This window comes from Stegastes partitus, unplaced genomic scaffold, assembly GCF_000690725.1.
Source record: "Stegastes partitus isolate 25-593 unplaced genomic scaffold, Stegastes_partitus-1.0.2 Scaffold1270, whole genome shotgun sequence".
NCBI lineage: Eukaryota > Metazoa > Chordata > Actinopteri > Pomacentridae > Stegastes > Stegastes partitus.
The window spans coordinates 52467-73872 of record NW_007579001.1 but is presented as its reverse complement, the minus strand read 5'-3'; the positions used below and the strand labels follow the sequence as shown (position 1 = coordinate 73872).

The window sequence follows — 21406 nt, the reverse complement described above, 5'->3', positions numbered from 1 at the left end:
TTGAAAAATATAGGATCCAAATACTTTTTTTTTTTTTTTTTAACTCTAGCTTCTTCCACAGTACTTTGAATTTCGTTTATCTTCTATAATTCCCTACACTCGGTTTCATTTTCTAGAAAACCATTATCTATCTAATTCTGTGATCTCAAAGTGAACTCGCTCCTGCACCCATCTCCTCCTCAGTCTCCTCCCAAACCGGTCAAGTGGTGTCAGGGCAGGAAAAAATAAGCGAAGGGAGTTGCCTTTCGCATTTAAACACAAAATTAAATGGACGCAGGTTTGCACCGACTGGCTGCCTTGTGTTGGTCTCCACGTCCACCCCTCTTTTACGTCAGGAAGGGAAGCCAGTGTATTTCCTCCCCTTCTTTATCTAAAGGAAGTGCCAAAATAAGCATCGGCAGCCCAGCGCCCAGGCTCGGACACCTTCCACACCGGCCACTCAGCTCCAGTCTGTGGGAGACGTTCGAGGCGTTCGAGTCACCATGAAGTCCATCAGGGTTCCTGTGCTGCTCCTGCTAGCATCCGTCCACGTCTTCGCCCAAGGTAGGATCATAATTCACACTATTCTTCAGCTCGTTTTACAGAAACAAAGTTAGGATCCACTTTGTTTCTGTGCAGGGAGGATTTATAAAAATGGCCTCCAAAAAAAGAAAACTGACTTTAACATGTTACAGAGTGACAATATCAGGTTGATTGCTGTTAGAAAACGTCTGCTTCAGTTTGATTGATTGTGCTGCATGTTTTTCCCGCTGTGTAATTTAGCTTTGTTTTGGTATGTGCACAGATAAAGATCACAGTGTTGCTCAAAAGACGCTCACACTTTGAACGTTACCTCGGAGACGTCCACTCAGAGCACTATTTCCGTTCATCCAGCCAGAGATAAGCTGTGTGTGCATGTGAACATGAGGGTTATACTCCACCGCGTTCACCCACAGTGGGTTGTTTTTTCTCTTGAAGATCAGATTTCAAACTCAAATCACCTCCAGGATGATGAATCTGAAGTGCCAGAGTGACAAATGAGATTCTGTGGGTTGAAGGAAAGTCGCCCCGGCTCTTGATTTGTTTGTTTTTCCTTTGCTGCGGAGCCAGAAGAGCTTCTGATTGTGGTGCTCGGGGCAGATAGGTGATCCAGCGGCTGATAGGCAGTGGGAACCGAGCTGCCCCCTCTCTCACAGAGACCACGCTTTATTGTCCAGAGACCGAGACGTCCCAGCTGGCGGCGAAATCTGCTTCCAGGGTTTAGCGGTAAACATCTGGAGGAAACACCCTCGCCCGGACTAACTCGTTAAACTGTGCGAGGTTCTGTTTCCTCGGCACGTAAAGACAAGCTTAGAACTGGTCAGATCCAGAACACTCTGATGCTTCCCTTGCAGGACTTGAGCTTTAACTTTCGACTTGCTGCTGAAGCTTTGACCTGGACTCCAAACTTGTCTTAAAACTTCAAATTGTGCTCCAGTTTCCGATTAAAGCCCTAAAAACTCACCTCTGTGCATCAGAGTTACACATTTAGACATTTTATTTCTCAAAAATAATCCCTACAAGCCTTAAAACTTTTGAGATTTAGCTCTAAATGCCCCCTTCGCTGCAGCTCAAGCACTCCAGCTCACCCCTGACTTTGCTCGAGCACTTTAAAACTACTTCAAAATGACAAGTTGTAAAACTGGTTCAGTCATTCGAGCAGAATCCCAAATTCGGAATCGAAAGCCCCACCCTGCTGCAAGCTGACGGGATTGGTTCATCGGGTTTGTGACACATGAACCACTGGACGTCTGGATCTGTGTTTTGGTCATCGATGGACTGCAGTTTTAATCATGAAATGCTCAGCCATGACATACGACTGCTGATTTCCTTCATGGTATGTCTTCCAGCATATAAAGAACACTATAAGGACATTTCAACAAGATCTGGATTTCCACCAGATCAGGCCTTTAAGACACGACTTAGACGCTTAGCTTGAGATTTGCTCCATTCACTTGCAGCTTGACGTGTTTAAAAGAAGACTTCTGTCGGGATTTCCCTCAAAACACTGCACACTTGACTTTATCTTCTCTAAAAGGAGCTAAAGCGTGCTATAAAATGTTTGACTTGGATTCGCCACAAAGCTAATAAAAACCACTTTGGCAAGAAGAGCTGCTTTGTCTTCCCCGATAAGACTCCAGACGGAGCTGCATGCGGTCGGAGCTGAAACCAGCGTTTGTCGGCCCTTGGGCGACCGCTCCGCTGTGAAATATGTTGAATGGACTCGCGGCTGACAGCAGTGAAGACAGGAAGCCTGTCGCGGGTCAGGGGACAACAATTGTATGTCTGGGACAGGATGCAGCTTCACACGGCCGCGGAGCTCCGAGCAGAGGAAATCCACCCCAACGCGCCACAACCTCCACTCCTGTCTTGACTTTTCAGCCCCAGTCTGACACTCGGAGCAGGTTCTTTGTCTCGGACGCTGGCCTTTAAAGCCGTGCCAAACAGGAATGATGTGAATACGCAAACCTAAAATAGAGGATCTGTCTGAGGAAATGTTTTACATAGACAAACTGGTGCTCGTGTTCTTGTGTCGGTAGCGTTTAGACTTCCTAGATGACTCGTTAGTTTTATATATTGCGCCGTGACCTGAGGCGAGCAGGATGTAGGGCCCGGTGGTGGTGATCGATTACGGTCGGTGTCGCTGACGATACAAGCAGCTGCAAGCTTTACTTCTGGGAGGAAACATGTTGTAAAGTCGCCAATTGTTTCTGCTTTACAGATTCACCAGATGAATCAGTTCTCCCAAGTAAACAACCAACAAGACAACCATCAACTCCAATTGGTAAGTAAAGGAACAAAACATTAAAGTGGCTGAACAAAAATTAGAAATACACACTTATTTACTTTATGCGTTGAGTATAATGAGACCCCTCTCGGCACAAAAACTGGAAACACATGGGAACGGCTTGTTTAGCAGAGTCCAAAGAAAACAAAATCTGCATCTTTAATGCTGGCCGGCTGGTTTATTTGTGCAGCAACAACACAGCACAACAGAATGTCCAGCGTTTCTTGGGTGTGGAGGTTGTGTGCAGGATTATTTCTCAGCTGTTATTTATGCCTGAAAATGAAACATCAAATGGCTGTTGTTACCATGATTTCAGATTAAAAAGCTCAGATATTAACAAGGGGCAACCTCAGAAACTGCAGTTCTTCAAATGGCCACTAGAGGCTGATTCAAAAGCGAGTCAACGCCCATAGACCCTGGAGTTAAAATGTCCAACTTTACAGCAGAAATAAACATGTTTACAGCCAGAAACAAACAACAATTATGGTCTCTACAGCTAATTTCTCTGCTGATGACGACTGTACCTCCTCAAACTCACATATTTAAATGATATTAAGGCTTAAAGTTGTGGATAACCAAGGGCGTGGTCGCTTTGATGCCACTTTCTTTGCCTATTTTTTGGTTATTTGGGAGTTAGGAACCAAAAGTTGACATCATGGAGGGTTTGTTCATCTTTATATGCAGCCCAGAATATGATGAATTCAACTGTGAAGTTTAGAGAAGATGGTGGCAGATTTTGTAATCTTCAGACCAGCCATTCCCCTGTTTCCAGTGTTTGAGTTTGAGCTGAGCTACGATACTCTCTAATCAAACCCCTAGAAAGTTAGATAAGCCAATTTCCCCCTAGCTATTCCTTTAAAGAATCTTTCAGCAGCATAATGAAATATGTTCCTGTTTCCTTCACTGTAACGATTGTAGAGATCAGTTTGATTCTTCAAAGGAAAATGCATCAAGCTGAGTTCTGACTCTACACGTGTAATCAAAGTATTTACATGTCACTTACTCTCTTTTCTTTATATCAGCAGCACAAACAGCAGCCCCGACAGCTACCCAGAACGTACCTTCACCAGCAACAGCAACAGTCAAAAATGATACAGTTGCTTCTCCGAATCCTGACACCCCAACCCCTGACAACAGTGAGCGCGTATTCATGTTGAAATCCCGCTTCTTCTCATATTTCACTTCATTCAGTGCGATGCATGTGCAGAATTTGACTGCGTGCACAAGCATTGTTCGTGGCAATGTGAATGTTTTTGAAGCCCATCCCATAGTCCTGTGAGCAATTTAAAGAAGTCTGATGCATGTTTATAGCGTCTTGCTTGAGAATCGACTGAGAATTTGAGACAAAATGTATGAATTAAAGCAGAATGTTTGATTTCAGTGCCCCTCTGTCAAGCTGCAATAGACCTATTTTGTACAGAACTTTAATTTCCTTCCATTTTTTCTAGAAACATCTCCACTTCCAAGCCTGACGGAGAAGCCAGGTACAGGTACAGCGGGACCTGCAGACCAGCAGCGCTTCACCACCGTACCCTCAGCTGTCACCCAGTCGGCCATCAGCGGTCAGTCTCTCTATGGGTTTGATGTACATATTTGGTTTGTTGGTGGTATGTAGCTGAATGTCCTGATTTTAACTGGATTTATGCTCTTTATGTGGTACAAAAATGATGTAAATGAAGTTTTGTTGCACAATTAGGTCCCATTTTGTGAAATAAGTTCATCCATTGCAAAAAAAAATTATAAATTTTGTCTTATCCCCTGTTTTGAAGTTAGTAAAGGAGTTATTAACCAGGATTACCCCCAAAAAATGAAAATAAAGTATGTTTACTTCATGACTTTTCAGTTTCATTAGTTCCAGACAGTGTCTCTTTGGACCCACGAGGTTCTCGGCCTTTGAGCAACAGCTCTGAGACGGTGAACGAGTCCAATGGGACTCGAGGTAAAACAACACGCAGTAATTCACAGGTTTTTGTGCTTTAAACTTTATTAACAGCAAAGTGTATTTAATCTAAACTGCTTTCTATGTTGTTAGGAACTGACGACAGCACTCTAAAACCCAAACCAGGTACGTAACCAAAGCAAAGTCTACATCTTGCTTTTCTGTGTGAAAACTAATTTTCACTGAAGATGCTATATTTTATTATCCGCAGATGCACCCACTGGTGCCTCAGGTACAGGTACAGGTGAGCAAACTCCTGCTTTTATTCTTCATATTCATGCATCGATATTTATCAGCAAAATTACAAAAACGTCCGTCTGTGTTGGCATTAACTGATTCATTCATTTTAATACGACAGGACGACGTCTCACCGTTACACCTCCAGCAGCGACACAAAAAACCCAGAAAGGCGGTGCTGGTAAGTCCTGCTTGATCACTGTATGCCGCCCATGGAGGCTGAATGATATCATAATTTAATCAAAGTGTTCATTGACAAACTAATCAAACCACGTTGTGTTGAAAGGTACCACGATGAGCAGCGGTGAGAAAACATCAGCCAAAGCAGGTGATCCAGTCAACTGGTTCCATTAGAACCCAAACAGTGATGCAGCAATTGCAGATTCTCATTCCAGTCCAAGTTTTTATGTTTATATGGCACCGACTCACAGCATAAGTCATCTCAGGGCATCTACACGTAGTAAGGTCAAGACCTGAGGGTATTATTAAGACAAAAACCAATGATTCCCTTTGAGCGATCACTTGGTGACAATAAGGAGAAAGTTCATTGGAGCTGAGTCATGTTAGGACGCCCATGTAGTAACATCAAGGCCTTTTGTTTTTATAAAAAGAAACCCAGTGATTCCTTTGCAGTAAGCATCTGGTGACAGCAAAGGGAAAAAAAACTTCTAAACTTTCGGCAGAACCAGGTTCAGGATGGGCAGCCGTCTGCCTCGACTGGTTTGGGTGAGAGGAGGGAGAACAAATAAGAGAAACAATAAAGAACAAGACAAGTTAACAAGACTAGACCTGCATCTAGGCCATATTCAGGCCTCTGTGCAGGTGGTGCTTTGAGTCAAATGAAAACTTTTTTAGCAGCTATAGCATGCTAACTCTTGATGACAGCGAATAATGTTAGCTACGTCCGCCATTTTTATTTCAACGAGCTAACATTTGCTAACAGCCGTGTTTGAGAGGAATTTATGTCCCCAAAGCTTCACTGATTTATCTAAAAATGGACAGAACTGTCTGCAATCAGATGTCTCAACCACAAGTCTCCACCTTACATATCACGATATATAAGGAAAAATCAACAATGACAACAAAATGTCATGAAGATTTGTCGTGTGGGGACCACAAATGAACAAAAATCCATCCAGTTGTTGAAATGCTTCAGCTTGAACTTCCACAATGCAGCAAGAAAACCTTTCATCCCTCAAGTTTCAGTCAGATCTGACATCTGTAAACCAATCTGACAAACACCAATTAGACGCTGTGAGCTGAACATTTTAAACTCTGCCATGAATTTACAGTTGATGTCGAGCTAAAGAGGGACGATTTCTCAGTTGGGATGTGAGCTGCTGCAGCTGCCGCATCACTGCTCTGCTATTTTGGTTTAATCTGCCACAGATTCGCTGGATGTTGCTGACTGTGTCCTCTGATTTCCCCCTCAGACAAAAGGCTGTGGCTGATTGTGTTGCCCGTCCTCCTGGTTGCAGCCGCTGCCATCATCTTCCTCAAATTCAAATGCAAGAAAGTCCACGATCACACAGGTACCCGCACAGGATCTGCTTTTTTATTTGGTTTTTATCAAATCAAATCAATCAAATCAAGTTTTGCTGTATATACACAGTCATAGAGACAAGATGAGAGAGCGTTTCTTCAGGATCATTTAATTAGGAAACACTAAACGTACTCCGGCTGTCTCCTGAAGAGGGCGCTGCGTCCATGCACGCCGCCATTCGTTGAACATGGCGAACCTCTTCAGGTCCTGGTTGGTCTTCAGGGACACAAAAACGATGGTGTGACGATGGTGAAGCTGTAGATGCTGCCCAGAGCTGTCTGTCTGTCTGTCTGCATCCCCTCCAGCTGTATGTCCGTCTGGGATGCTGTCATGGAGCCATGTTTCTGTTAAAGCAGACACACAGCAGTCCCTCCACTCTCTGAGGGTTTCTCTCAGCAAACGTCCAGCTTGTTGTGGAGGGAGTGGACACTGGAGAGCAGGAGGACGGTCCTGCTGGTCTGGAGGGGTTAGCCTTTAGTCTAGCATGGATCCGGCTCTCTTCCTCCTCTTTTGTTTATGTTCATACCGCTTCCTTCTCTCTCGGGTAACTGCGGGCATAGTCTCTGATTGGACTTTGTGTTGGTGTAGTTCGTCCACATCCCGTCGCCGTTCACTGTCCTGACACCCAGCAACATCTCCTGGCCACAAGCTTTGCTGAATGAACATCTGGGATAGACGAGACACTCACACACATTCATTGTCTCCTGTCTTATGTTTGAACGCTTACACCAATTTCACCTGTAACTATTCACCCTTGTCTTCTATCCAACAGAAACCATCGACACTGGAACCGAGAAGTAAGTTTAATCTTTAAGGATTATACTTTTCTAGGAGTGAGAACAAGCATCTGATTGCCTCCTTCGTCTCCACAGCGCATCTTTCCAGAGCCGACCAGAAAGCACCAAAGATGGCGTCATGCTCCTGGGAGTGAGGTCATCAGGCGGAGAGGAAAATGGTGAGCTGACAGTTCCTCCTCCCACGGCTGCTTCTGTTTTCTCCCATCACTCGCTCAGTCAAGTGGTTTCTCCAGACACAAACTCCCGATTATTCCAGGGAAGTAACTGGCTTTTAATATCTCATTGTGCCGTTCGGGCTTTTGGGGCTTTGCTGGGCAGCAGAAGGTGTTTCCTGTGATTTCGCGCCGCCGCCCTCAAACAAGCAGCAGGGTCTGAAAGATAGGGACTTCCTAACATAAACACAGATTATTTTGGACAGGAGCTATTGTGCGGCTCGGTAAATGTCAGCGCGGCCCAGACGTTTGGAGGCGCGAGTGTGCGCTGGCGGGCCGAACGCACATCCACGTCTGCGCATGTGTCCTACGTAGTTTGTCCACACACTCCTGAAAAATGTGGGCACTGAACGTCCTGCCTTCCTTCCCTCCCGCAATCAGGCCTGGATGTGTTGGCCGCGAGCTGCGCAGGGAAGTGGAATCATGCTTTAGGAATTCTGCCGAGGAAAAAAGTGTTTATGTTGTCGCGGACTTCTGGTTTTCTTTGGATTGCGGCTTTAAAACAGCAAAACTTATTCCTCCTGTGTTACCTCCCAGCACGAAGATTAAACCCTGTAATGCTGCAGTCATGATGTAGAATAAAAATTACTGCTGCTATGAGTCCTAAATGTTACACACAGCAGCAGAAAACATGTAAAATACAAAGATGTTTATTGGGTTGCAGTGGTGGAATGTAGCTTGCAGGAATTTAGTCAATTCAACTCATGTTTTCTAGTTTTCTGCATGTAAAAAATATTGGTTTTGCTGATTACAAGTCAATAATTTTTTTTTTTTTAAACACTCCACAACTTAAATATATGAGTTTTTACAACTTCAGGGCTCCTTTAAGCTGTAATCAGAAGATGCAAAGCAGAACGTAATGTCGCAGCAACTGAATCACAGTAAAAACACCAGAAAACAAGTAATAAAGATGGTGAACTGTGAGTAAAAGTCAGGATTAAAATGTTTTAAATAACTAACAATAACCATAAAATTCATTAAATATTATACAGCGTAGATTGGAATTGTTCGAAAAGCAACTTGAGGCCTAAAGTGACCTTAAATGACAAATACACAGAGTTCCCTGAACTTATTAAATTCAGTTCATATGAAATAAAACAGGCTTATAAGCAGATTGCATTGTTAGAGACTTAAAACCGCTCAGAAACTTTATTTTTTTGTAGTTTGCGAAAACAGACGTGGTGGAAACTTGATGTTAAATGAAGTTATTGTTGTTTCTTTTGATAATTCTTTGTTTGTCTGGTTGAAAATGGCTTCAACAGCTGCAAAGAAACTCTTTTAAAAAATAGAAAACATAAAAGGAAAACGAGTCCGTCTGTGTCTGTGCAGGTAGTTGATTCAACTCAGTATCTTTAGTTGACTGAACTTGTTTTCTCAAGTTCAGTTAATTCAGCTCAGATAGTTTCACACTTTCACCACTCATAGGATGATTTTGAACTAATTAATGATCTGAGGTGAAGTTAACGCAAATTACATTTACTCATAACTACAAATGTGAGGTATTTATACACTTTCTACTGACTCTACTACACTTCAAAGGGAATTATTGGACTTTTTGCGTCGTCACATTAATCTGACAGCTTTAGTTACTTTACAAATTAGGATTTCTGCACAAAAAAACATATGAAAACCAACTAATAAAGTACAAAGTCGTGTCATTTTAACTATTATTTAGAGTACTTGAGATATTTTTTTGTTCATTTTTTTCTGAATTTTTATAAAGCAAATCATTTACCAATCAATAGAGAAAACAACCTGCAAATTAATCCATATTGCTTCATTTTACAACAATAAAAGCCTGCTTATATATTAATGCATGAATACTACTAATAGTCTAATGATGATGTTATAATTCATATAACAGTCACATGGAACTTTTCTTTCTGCATTTTTGCTTGAGTTACTTTTTTAGTACATTTTCACGACTTTCCTACTTTGACTTGAGTCATATTTTCAGTTTAGGACTTTCACTTGTAGCAGATAAAATGATTTACAGTATTTTATAATTACAAAATGATAAAAGTCCTTTTTTATCACACTGATGTGGATCTGTCATCCGAGCCTTCCTCATTGTTTCTGTCGTGTCTGTTTCAGCTGCTGCGAGATAAAAACGAAGAGCATGAAGATCGGCGAGTTGATGAAGAACGCTAGGTGTTTTTTTTATTAATATTTTTGGTCTAGTGAATTATTTTTGAAGCAGAAGAGGGCTTTCTCGCTACTGAAAGCAGTTTCATTAAGTAGGGTGTCTGACTGTGATCATAAATCTTGGACTCAGAGGACTGCAGAGCTCTGAGTTCGGCCTGATGAGGGTTTATCATCTGTTCAGTCTGTTTCCATGTTGGGCCATAAGCCTGTGTTCTGTATCGTGCACTGACCTCAGATCCATCACATCAATCACTGTTCACAGCTCTATAATCGTGTTGTGTTGTTGCTGTAAATTGTCACCGTTTTTCAGTTTTTTATTCAGTTTCACAAAAAAAAAAACCTTTAGAGGATATTTTCCGCCAAGTTTCTCTTTACGATCTTGCCTCGCACAAATAATCCTCCCCGTTCACCAGCGATGTCAATAGAATGTGCTGTAAATGTTAATTTTAAATATTTTTTTCAATAAATATAACATTCAGGCACAAGTAAGAGGTAAAGCGAATGCAGAGGACTGTATTTAAAGGAGCGCTTTGTGCTTTATGGCTGGAGTTTGTTACTGTCAACCTCAATTTCCTCAATAAATCACTAAAACATGGAGATTTGGTTCGTTAGTTTTGATATTTTTGCTTTTGATATGACATCTGGTGGAGTTTTGACAGCTTTGCACGATATGATATTTGCACTTTTTTGTGATAAAATATAAAAACCTGATAAGATAGTGAGAGTTGATATCAAACAAACTGAACGCTACGAGCAATGTTTAGTCGAGATATTTATTATTAGTAACTGTTCTCATCAAATTATTTTAATATCTTCCACGAATAATCATCTACCTTATTTGTTTGTTTTTTCCCCTTTTTTGTTGCATGTAAGCTAGTTGTGTATGGAGTAGTGAGAGTGCCAAATTACAAAAATAAATCAATAAAAGAATTTTAAATAAAAGTGGGAATAAAAGAAGAATAAATAAAATAAAAAATAAATAATGTGGCAATATAAAGCAATATTAATCAAAAATGAATCCATAAAAGAAGGCTAATAAAAGTAGAAATATAAAGTCAAATAAATGAAATAATTTTAAAAAATGTATTATTCATCAATTTTGTATATTTTAAATTTATTTATTTATTTTTGTTATTATTTTTATTTATTTGACTTTATACTTCTTTTATTAGTCTTTTCTTTTATGGATTCATTTTCGATTAATATTGCTTTATATTGCCACATTGTTTTTTATTTTATTTATTCTTTTTTTTATTTCCACTTTATTTTATTTTTTAAAATTCTTTTATTGATTTATTCTTTTTGTAATTTGGCACTGTCACGACTCCACAGTTCTAATATAATGCATGAATGCCATCAGCACTAGCAGTGAGTGACCACTAGAGGGAGCAGGCGGTCAACACAACAAAACCTTGACTTGATGAGCTGGTGTTTATTGCAGGAAGGTTTTCATGAGGTTGTTGACGGAGGAGTGAGACATTAGCAGCAACTCGTGTGAAAATCTGCCCCTGCGTGACCTTCAGAACCAAAACACGTCCCCACATCTCCCAACAGTGACGTTCTTATGGGATAAAACGTCCTTGATAGTTGATTTTTTTTATTTTTTTCCCTGTCATTGCGGACTCATGACCTACATTATGAATCAATTCACACACTCTGGCTCTCTCTTTGTAAGCTGAGACTGTGGGCACATCTCCATGAGGGCGGCCTGGCTGAAGGCCCATCACACGCTGCTTTAACGCATTACCAGCTGTGGCCGAGGACGACTCGCATTCAGCCTCTTTTCTTCAGCGTCCAGTCTCCCTCTTTAGGCCGAACATCCACTCAGCTTCATTTTTACTTTTGTTCCCGTGCATCTGGAGCTCTAACTGAATGCTATCTTGAATCTCATGTTAGTAAAATGGCTTTTTCTGTTGTTTAGCTTTACTGAAGGACGCTGCCTTGACTGAAAACTGCCGTGTGGAGATAATCTGTAAAAATGTTATTAAATGTGCTTTTTTTTAAACTGCCATTTAGAACCACGTATAGAAGTGCTTATGAAATACTTACTTTGTGCTACAAGCAATCCAACTATTTTAGCAACCAAAATGATTATTTTTTTTATACAGGAATATGTTTTTTTTAACAACTCTACTTGTGTTTATTAAACACATACTGCTTCTTTTATCTATGACAGATATTCAGATATGTTCTATTATGAATTAATTCTGATTTTAAATCATTTTAAGGCAAAAAAAGGATTAAGAAACACACACTTTGCAAACAAAATCACACGTTTTTGGACAATCCTCGTCTGTTATTTCTTACAAAACTAATTTTCTTTACATTTTCTTTAACAAAACTGCAAAATTTAAAATTTTATGTAGGTTTTAGGCAGATTAAGTGTTAGATTATGCATTCGACATGATGAACTAGTGACTCTAATACTTTGATCAACAACAAATTACAATGAAATCCTTTTAATTGTTTTTTAAAATTATGATTATTATTATTCTTTGTCACTTCCATGCTTCAGTTTAAAACAAAATCTAAGCAAACATCTTGCTGGCAGATGTACAGAAAGAGAAACAGACATGTGATCTTTATTAATTAATGCCAACTTCTGTTAAAAAATGAAAAAATAAATTAAAAACTATGAAAAGTACACTAAAAAGTCACGGTAGGAAACATTTTTTTCCAATTCAAAATGTCACAGTGATGCATATAAATATACAGCAGTCGGTCACTTGATGGTTAAAGCATGTGTGACCCACAGTTTGTTCAGAAAAGTTTTTTTGTTGTATTTGACTACATGCAGTTTAGATTTATCTCTCATTGGAGCTCTCATGTTTGTCTGTTTGCTTTCATTTGGCCTTTGGTCCGTTTTTATTGCTTCATGCTGCTAATGGAGCCAAAACCTTCTCAGCTGGGAAATAAAAATGTGAAATTATTCCAACTATTGAAGAAGATTAACTCAAGGCTGCAATAAAAGCAGATGTTCATACAAAAAGGCCTCCTGCAGGTTTGCATTGTAAAAATGCGACAAACTCAGCTAGCAGGGAATGTTGCTACAACGTTGGCGAACATTACCTACAAGTTCTAATCATGTTATTCAAAAAAATTGAATCAAATGTTCAAAACATTTCTAGAGAAATTAATTTATGAATTCTATAAAGTTAATATAATGTTTTATTGTTAACATTGAGAGGATGTTCCACGATGACAAAGGAGGAACGTTCTCCAAACAGCATTCAACAAAACCTTTCCAGACGTTATCGCGGCCTCAGATGATTTATATACAACGTTCCTGTAATGTGATGTGTTAACAAAGGCGGGACATTCTTTCTGCAACGTTCCAAGGATGTTTTGCGGATGCTGTTGAGGAACACGTTAGAGAACGTTTTTCTGTAAAACATTTCCACAACAATAAACGAAGGATGTCCTCAATAAGTAAATAAAACGTTTCCAGGAGCCCTCAGATGACAGAATGTTCTTTATAGGGCGAAGGTGGAACATTCTGCCTGCAGCGTTCTCAGGATGTTATACGGATGTTGAGGAACACATTATAGAACGTTCTATATAAAACATTCTCACAATGTTGCATGATCACAAAGGAAGACTTTTCTTGAAAGAATGTTTTCCAGATGTCGTCGAGGCCTCAGATGCAGAAAGTATTTTCTATAGAACGTTTTTTAAGGTTAGTGTGATGTGATATATTTAAGGTGGAACCCTGTTGTTGAGGAACACAGTCTAGAACGTTCTTCTGTAAAACATTTCCACACTGATAATAGAAAAAGGATGTTCTCAATACATTAAAAAAAAAAAACAACTCAGGTGATAGAACATTTTTAATGAGACGTTCCTGTTCTGTGATATATTAGCAAAGGTGGAACATTGTGACTGTGATGTTCTGAGAACGTTTTAGGGATGTTGTTGAGGAACACATTATAGAACGTTCATAATAACTGAGAGAGAACGTTCTCCAAAAATGGCTTCCCGGTGTTATCGAGGCCTCAGATGACAGAACTTTTCTTTTTCAGACGTTCCTTCACTGCGATGTATTAACAAAGGTGGAACATTCTGACTGTGATGTTCTGAGAACGTTTTGGAGATGTTGTTGAGGGAAACACAATCTGTGAAACGTTCCCACAATGTTCCACAGTGGTACACGACAACAAACATTTTCAGAGCGTAGTGGTCTAACAGCGTTAGCAGCAAACATTTTTGGAACATCTTTAGTTATTCTGCCTTCGAGAAGAACATTCTGGGAACTAAAAGAGAACTGAAACATCAGTAGAACTTTCTCAGGCCAAAAACGTTCCACCTGGGGATTTTTTTTGTTATCTCATAAATCTGAATATTATGTGAATACTGTCAGAAAGGTGACAGTAAATGTCACAGTTAAGACTCTTCACAGAAACAACTGAAGAGCTTCTGTGTTCGACTGAAGAGTTTTCAGAGGAGCAGAATTAATCCGAATACATTGATATTATCAGGAAGACATTTGGATTGCTGTTACATTTTTCCACTCGAGGGATCTCTCTGAGCATGTCAGCTGTTTGCTAAGCTCAGATATGTCTCAGTTCGACTCCTACACATGCAGCCAGCTCCCTCCTGCAGCGTCAGCGAAAAGGCTCTTCTTATTCAGTTTCATGGAGGGTGCAAAAAGGCAGCACGTTTCAGAGGAAGGCGAGCGCTGCCAGCCGGCCAGAACAGGTGTCCCTACAGGGCATAACAGGAGGTTCATCTGAACCGCGGCGGATTTGTAACCTGAAACACGACACGTTTTATCTTTTGCCTCTTTCGGGGAAACACGAGGTGGAGAGAATTATCAAGCGGGTTTTGGTCGACCGACAGGGAGTGAAGGTCAGCAGCAGAGGCCACGTTGGAGGAGCCAGGTGCACAAAGCAGAATCATATGAGGAACACCGACTTTTTTTATTCACCAAAGCTCAGCACAGACAGATGAAAACAAGATTTAAAAGCTGATGCAGAGGCAGAACGTGACACAGAGGCATGAGAAGCATCTGAGGCGCTGACAACAAGATATGGATTGATCTCACACACACACTGTAGGTGACAACGCATTAGTCCTCCTGAGCTTTAAAGCTGCAGAGTGTTACCTCATTCATGAGTTCAGAGCCGTCTTTTTGGATTCTAACTCACTTTTTTTTTACACATTCATCACTGAGGAACGTGATTTTTCTTTGCTTTGGTTGCATCACTGCAAATAAAATCATTTTAACTTGCCTCATTCTTGATTTCACGAGTCTGCTGCAGCGTTGCTCTCGTTAACGACGGTCACAGTTTCATCGCCTTGAACGTCCTGGTTTACATGCGATTTAATGCTTCTTTTCTGTAGACGCTGCAGTAATAAGTGTGCTACTATACAACCTCTTAACCCACATCGATGCAAACTGTGACAGCATCTGGAGATAAGAGCTGAACGCTGCAGGGACAGGTTTCAGACACGACGTACACAATAAAAAAAAAATCCTCTTGGCAGCAGATGTTGAATATTTCAGTGTCAATAAGTTTTATATTGTATAAAAGTGTCTGGTAGTGTTTTAATTTTACTTGAGGTTATTTTAAACACGTGTCTGTGTGTTCTCGTTAAGTTTTTATTAGACAGTAGACAGACTTGCTGGTTTTTCAGCAACTAGTGACCTCTTCGACATAAATTTAGGTCAAACCCTCGTTTAAACTACTGCTGACGCTCTGCATTTTTGAACTGAACTTGTCTTTCTTTGTCATGCGTGCACACATCGCAACTGATCGCCAGTATTGTTATTTATAACTACGTAACAGAACTACTTCTCTGTGTAATAACCCCATCATAACCTCATTACTATGTATTAAACTCTGTACTTAGGTTTTTATTTTCATAGTATGATGCACATTTTTACATTTTATGTTCATACTTTTCTACGTATGTTTCTAATTTTGGGACATATTTTTCCTCCTCATATTTATCGTATATTTTTTCCAATTGGTTAAATTACTTGAATGGGAGCAACTGTAACATAAGAAATGTCTGATTCTGATTCTAATAAAAGCATTGGTGTGGATTTGCTGCTGGGTCTTTTTAGTGATCACAAACAGATTTTCTTGCAGTTGTGCTGTATTCATTCCACTCTGGAGGACTCTTTGCATAGCTCAAAATTGTGCCAATGCCAAAAATTAAAGCTCAAGTCTCCTACAAAAACAATCCAAAGCACACTGTAGGGTCTGTGTAAAATTAACATTATTTATTTCACAAGGCAATATATTTTAAACACCGCCAACGCATTGCAACAAACTGCTTGATTGTATGTTTTTTGACATATTCAAATTGCTGTTTGAATTTTCACATAAATCGAAGACAACAGCTCACACAGTGTACGTCTGCATCCACAAAGGCCGCAACACTAGCTGAAGAATGTGACTTCTTTCGGAGGCATATCTGGTTCTCCCCATGTGACTCCGTCTCTCTCGCCCACTGGATTCCATTACCCTTTAGCCAGCAGAGCTGCTGGGGGTAAGAGGGCCGGATCCGATTACTGGAAGAAAACTTTCTGTTAAGTCGGTGCGCGATGAGAGATAAACTGCTGATGAGCTGAACAACTGCGCTCGGTGTTTTACCTGCCAAATGTACACACACACATGCACATACAAACACAGTAAGATGAGACGCTCGGCCTGCGTAAAACCAAGCAGGGGGCTTTCCTCCTTCCTCACATGCCACAAATGCATGTTGTGATTTGGTTTAGACATACATATGGGAAAATATTTACATATTATGCACATAATTATAGGCCTGTGGGACGTGAAAGCCACTCAGATTCACATCTTTCACTCTGGTTTGGACTGTTTTTCATATGGCAACCACTAATAATAAAGACTCTGCATTGAAAAAAAAGCATAGAGGGGAGGGGTATACCACTAAAAATGCAATCCACTTAAACTAAACATAAACAAACATGCAAAAAGTACATTTATATGACATTTAGGGCATCAACATTACAGTGTGAGAAACCCACACTGTGACAGTAGCGTCTTTCCCAGACATGCATTCACATTTATTTTTGTGTAGCTTCGGCTCTATGCTTCGAGTCGAGCTGACACACAAATCCAAGTCGCAGTTCTGCAACAGACCTTATCGGGTTGTCCTCCAGGATTTCCCTATATTTTGTTGCATTCATTTTACCCTCTACCTTTACAAGCCTTCTAGGGCCTGCTGCTGAGAAGCATCCCCCCCTCATGATGCTGCCACCACCATGCTCCACAGTGGGGATGGGGTGTTTGTAATCATGTGCAGTGTTTGGTGCCCCCTACAAACTGTGCTCATTTTGCTACAGATCCCCGAAAGCCTTTTAATTTGGTGGGTGAGAATTCCAAAATAATGCTTTTAAAATCAACACAACATATTGTCATGCTTCTGGCTCATACTTCCAAAATGCTGCTAGCACCTTTCAAAATGTGGATTCTTCTTTCAACCAGTCCTTTGTTGGCACAGACATTGATTTCAGTGAGACATTCGTCCCCATTGCTGTGCATTTGTCCCTCCAATAAAAAGAAAGAAAGATAAGATAAGGCAAGAGTTTATTGATGCCAAAGGAAAGCGTCAGATATTGCTCAGGAAAAATAAAATGACATAACGCGAGAATAAATTCAGTGCCTAGTAGAAAAGCTATAAGTATGATAAATTACTGAAATGAAAGCTAAAATAAGACTAGAATAGAAAAATAAAAAGTAATGCTGGCAATGATAATGAGGTAATAAGTGATAGCGCACATGATAATAAAATAGTGCATGTGAAAAATTAAATGACACTGAAACTGATGTTGCACAAACTATTGAGAAAAAGTGGCAAAATGACTTGACTGTTTTGAAAAGGTGTTATGTTAAAGCCTTGCACCTTCATTTTTTTGTTTTCTTTCACATAAATAAAGACATTTTCATCATAAGTTGAGAAATAAAAGGCACATATTGGTGCATAAGACTCATGTTTAAGGTCATGCTTGATAAAACCTTGGCCTATGGCTTGCTGGAGACGATTTCCTTTTATGAGTAAAGCTCAAAGATGTCTCGAGAACTCTGTCTATAATAAAATGTTATGGGTAACTAATAAAATGCTTGGTCATAAAAAAATAAAAATGAAGCTTCAATGACCCATACTGTGCCAAACAGGTGGATGAACCTCTGTGAAAATTAAAACAGCCTCAGGTGGATTAATTTCGATATATTCCTTTTTTTTTCATGCAAATACAAAACCAGACCTCAGCCTAAATGTTCCCTCGTCCACGTAGCAACACAGCTATCGCCCCCCCTAAGCATTGGTCAATTATTTAATTTAGACGCTATTTCACAGCCAATCAGAAAGGAGATGCGGAGCGACGTCGAAAGGCGTGCTGTGATTGGTCAAACCCTCTGGTCAGCTGACCCAGAGGAAGGTATAAAAGCTGCTCAGAACTTTTCTGCTGCTGCAGTGTGTTTGTGTGTCTGTTTGTGTGTGTGAGTGTGGGAGAAAGAAAGTGGCGTGTGGATTTATTTATACGAAACCGTCTAAATTAAACTATTTTTGCACTAAATAATATTTAAGGTGAGTATTTTTTAATATTCCGGGCTACTGTTTGCTAGCTAGGTGAAATAAACAGAGAGAGACGACGTGAAATAACATTTTTTTTGTTTGTTTTTCTGTTAAAGGCTACATTTTGAAAGTTTGACGCGTTAGCATCTTAAGCTAGCTTCCTCACAGAGTGTCTTGTGTGTTCTGGAGCTGAAAACAAGCCGCTACATGACGCCTCTGCTTTTATTTCCAGGCAGCTTTTTTTCTAAAAGCACAGGAAAAAAACAAACGGCCCAGTCCTGAAGAGATCAACACTGTCACCATGGTTGCCACAAGCACACTGAAGACCAAAAGCAACGAGTGTATTTCCGAACTGGTTGACAGAAGATATGACCACGTCTGCATTGAGAAAGGTGAGCTCACTGGCGCTTTCTGCATGTTTTTTTGTTGTTATTGTGTGTGCGGCTAACCTGCTAGTTGCTGGATGCTTCCACTTGTGTGCTTGTTTATCCCTGTGTGGTGCATGGCTGCAGCAGTGGAGGGGAGAGGGAGGTCTGTGGAGGATGAAGTCATCCTCTGTCATCAGCCTGTCTGCACAACAACAGCCTGCGATCAATGGCACATCTGACAGCATCTTTTTCTGCCCGCAGCTAAAATATACATGCATTGAGATTGATGTCTTGTGCTTGTACAGCTCAGTAGTCTCAGATCTTGTTTTTTTCCCTCATGAGAAAAGCCGTGCAAAAACAGAAGCATTCCCTCATTCACTTGCGGTTTAAAAACAGCTGATCTGTGCATGCTTGCATCATGAAGTGTCCCTTCATTGTCCTGCAGAAGAAAGCTGCGTCTTGTCCCTAAAATGTTCATTGTGTTCCCAGAGTTGGATTTCTGGGATCATTGCGTGACCGAGCCCCAGAGGAACGCAGATGTCACAGAGGACCGGTCCTGTCAACAGCTGGCCAAGATGTTCGAAAACTGCCTGTCACGGGCCAAGAAGACGACGCTGCACTGCTCCTCTGTGCTGGTCCCAGAGAAGCTGACTCGGAGAATAGCTCGGGAGGTCCTGCGGCTGGCGTCCTGCGAGCCCTGCGGCCTGCGTGGCTGCGTCCTCTACGTCCACCTGGAGCTCAACAAGGGCTGCAAGCAGCTGGAGCGCATCGTGTACGACGCCACCGTGGTGCCCACATTTGAGGTGACTCTTGTGTTTAAGCAGGATGGCACCGCCTGGCCCAGCCTGCGGGACTTCTTCTTTATGGGAACCTGCTTTGCCCCGGCTTTCAGGCACGTACTTAAACTGAGTCCAGGTTTCCGGCTTGTCAAGAAAAAACTGTACTCCTCCTCGGCTGGTACCGTGGTAGAGGAGTGCTGAACTAGGGAGGGGATTGTGGGTAAACGCACTTCTGCCCAAATGTAAATGACACTCCAGTGGTGTCATATTTTCTACAGTGTTTTTGTACAATACGGTTCAACTAATAGCCAGTCAGCTTGGGATGTAGTTAAAAGCTTATGCCTAAATAAGCCTTTGTGGTTCTAGTTTGGCTTCTCTGTTTCTAAAAGTCTATTTTTTTTAATCAGCAAAATTGTAATATTCCAGATGTTTGGGGGTTTTCTTTCTCTTCTAAAAAGACCATTTGTAGCTCAAACGCCATTTTAAATTTGCCGATGAATGTAAAACCGTGTTCACATCAACGTGTTTGAGAGGGACATACTGTGGGTACACTTTTGTTAAAGACACTCGCCACTTTGTTGATGCATCTGCGTGTTTCCAGATACATTGAATGTTCTGCAGCAGTAAACACACCCAGGCTTCAATAGGAGACTGAAGTTCAGTCTTGGGGGGCCACATGTAGCTCGCTGCGGATGTTTTTAAGACTGTATGTCTTGTGAAGATGCTGCTGTCATGGTGTGGGTCTCTCACACTGTGGGGGGGAATGTCGATGCCTTAAAATGTCATAGAAATGTACATTGTTCTCTCAGATCACAGCTTTTTGTCTGTTTAGTGTAAGTGTTTTATCGTATTTTTATTTTTATACCCCTCCCCGAAATGCACCTTTTGAATGCAGAGTCTTTATATATTATTAAAAGGATGGTTCACTCCAACGTAGACACCTCTTGTTTTTATAATGTCGAAACTTCAACAAAGAAACGACTCAAGGCCCATCTAGTACTTACCTTTTATGTTTTTCTTTTCGGTGAATTCGTGACTGTTTTTCAAACCTATAAATGTTGAAGGCAACCAGGACTTGTTGTCTATTAGACAATAAAAGACTTAAACATTACTTTACACTTTCCATGTATGCTCCTTTTGTTGACTGTGAATAATTTAGTTCAGTCTCACAACATTACTTTGCAAATTCTGCAGCCATGGCCAGGCCTGCTGCAGTGGGACAATGCAGGCCTTTTTTCAGAGCGAACAACAGGCACTACAAGACCTTGACAAGAATGTGTTTATATGCGCTTGGTTCTGATTAGAATAACAAGAATTGTCATGACGTCATGAGAGTTGCCAGCGTTCACTTCAGGGAAAATCTCATGTCACAGAAACGACCAAACTTGTTGTATTTTCCTTCATAATTTCCAAGTATGGAGGAGAATACAACCACCACATCTGTTTCTGTCACTGCCCCGTGGTAATATGTTACTGATCCCTGCTGCTCCTGCAGGTTTAAGATGTTTCATTTTCTTGCAGGTCAAGGTTGCACATACATAGCAGCTTCTTCACATGAAGCGCTGTAGCTGCTTAGATAAGCTCATCAGCTGCTTGTTGTGTGAACCTGCGGAGTTTGTGTGACATTTCTCTCCCTGTATTTAATGGAGGCGCCTCCTTAGTGATTTTGAAGGCCTCCTATGAAACTTACACACGAGAATCAAAGATTTTGACACTAGTATGGGGCATTCGTGTGCATGACATGTCATCTTCTTTTGTTTTCCAGTTGAGTGCAGAGTTTGAGGCTCAAGAAAGTAAGCTATTGGTCTAATAGTTTACTACATTTAAGTTGTTGGTGTAAAAGTCTCCCCGGTGCTTTGTCACGTCGTTCATGCAGGGACGGCTGAGCAGGCCGACACGGTTACAGCAGGTTAACGACGGAGTCACATGATGTTGTGCAAGACGCGTCGCTGTCATTGTGCAGCACAAAGCAGCACTGATCATCTAGTCCTTGTCACACATAACAACCTCTGATCCCTTCGCCCTGCTGCGCT

At 40.9% G+C, this 21406-nt stretch overlaps 2 protein-coding genes across 3 annotated transcripts; both read left to right on the top strand.

Moving 5' to 3' along the window:
- Positions 1 to 321: 321 nt before the first annotated feature.
- Positions 322 to 10276, top strand: LOC103369318 (flocculation protein FLO11-like). 2 transcript variants are annotated; one of them, XM_008298007.1, is made up of 13 exons: positions 322 to 543; positions 2741 to 2803; positions 3832 to 3942; positions 4255 to 4368; positions 4650 to 4745; positions 4839 to 4871; positions 4957 to 4989; positions 5104 to 5163; positions 5269 to 5310; positions 6416 to 6514; positions 7298 to 7322; positions 7398 to 7480; positions 9629 to 10276. In XM_008298007.1, the coding sequence occupies exons 1-13, from the start codon at positions 483 to 485 to the stop codon at positions 9640 to 9642; spliced, it is 834 nt and encodes a 277-aa protein (XP_008296229.1). In that variant the 5' UTR covers positions 322 to 482; the 3' UTR covers positions 9643 to 10276. The 2 variants fall into 2 exon arrangements, with proteins under 2 accessions (XP_008296229.1, XP_008296227.1); XM_008298005.1 differs by having other exon boundaries at positions 325 to 543; positions 3829 to 3942.
- A 7847-nt stretch (positions 10277 to 18123) lies between these two features.
- On the top strand, positions 18124 to 20484 carry LOC103369317 (DNA damage-inducible transcript 4-like protein). Its single transcript, XM_008298004.1, has 3 exons — positions 18124 to 18238; positions 18459 to 18618; positions 19084 to 20484. Exons 2-3 carry the CDS (start codon positions 18528 to 18530, stop codon positions 19572 to 19574), a joined length of 582 nt encoding a protein of 193 aa, XP_008296226.1. The 5' UTR covers positions 18124 to 18238; positions 18459 to 18527; the 3' UTR covers positions 19575 to 20484.
- Positions 20485 to 21406: the final 922 nt, after the last annotated feature.

What these genes read in the sequence shown, in the direction of transcription:
- LOC103369317 (XM_008298004.1), top strand. Translation starts at nt 18,528, where the DNA reads ATGGTTGCCACAAGCACACTGAAGACCAAAAGCAACGAGTGTATTTCC. An exon ending in CCACGTCTGCATTGAGAAAG is followed by an intron (nt 18,619 to 19,083) that starts GTGAGCTCACTG and finishes TTGTGTTCCCAG; the next exon opens with AGTTGGATTTCTGGGATCAT.
- LOC103369318 (XM_008298005.1), top strand. Translation starts at nt 483, where the DNA reads ATGAAGTCCATCAGGGTTCCTGTGCTGCTCCTGCTAGCATCCGTCCAC. An exon ending in GAAAACATCAGCCAAAGCAG is followed by an intron (nt 5,311 to 6,415) that starts GTGATCCAGTCA and finishes TTTCCCCCTCAG; the next exon opens with ACAAAAGGCTGTGGCTGATT. An exon ending in ATCGACACTGGAACCGAGAA is followed by an intron (nt 7,323 to 7,397) that starts GTAAGTTTAATC and finishes TCGTCTCCACAG; the next exon opens with CGCATCTTTCCAGAGCCGAC.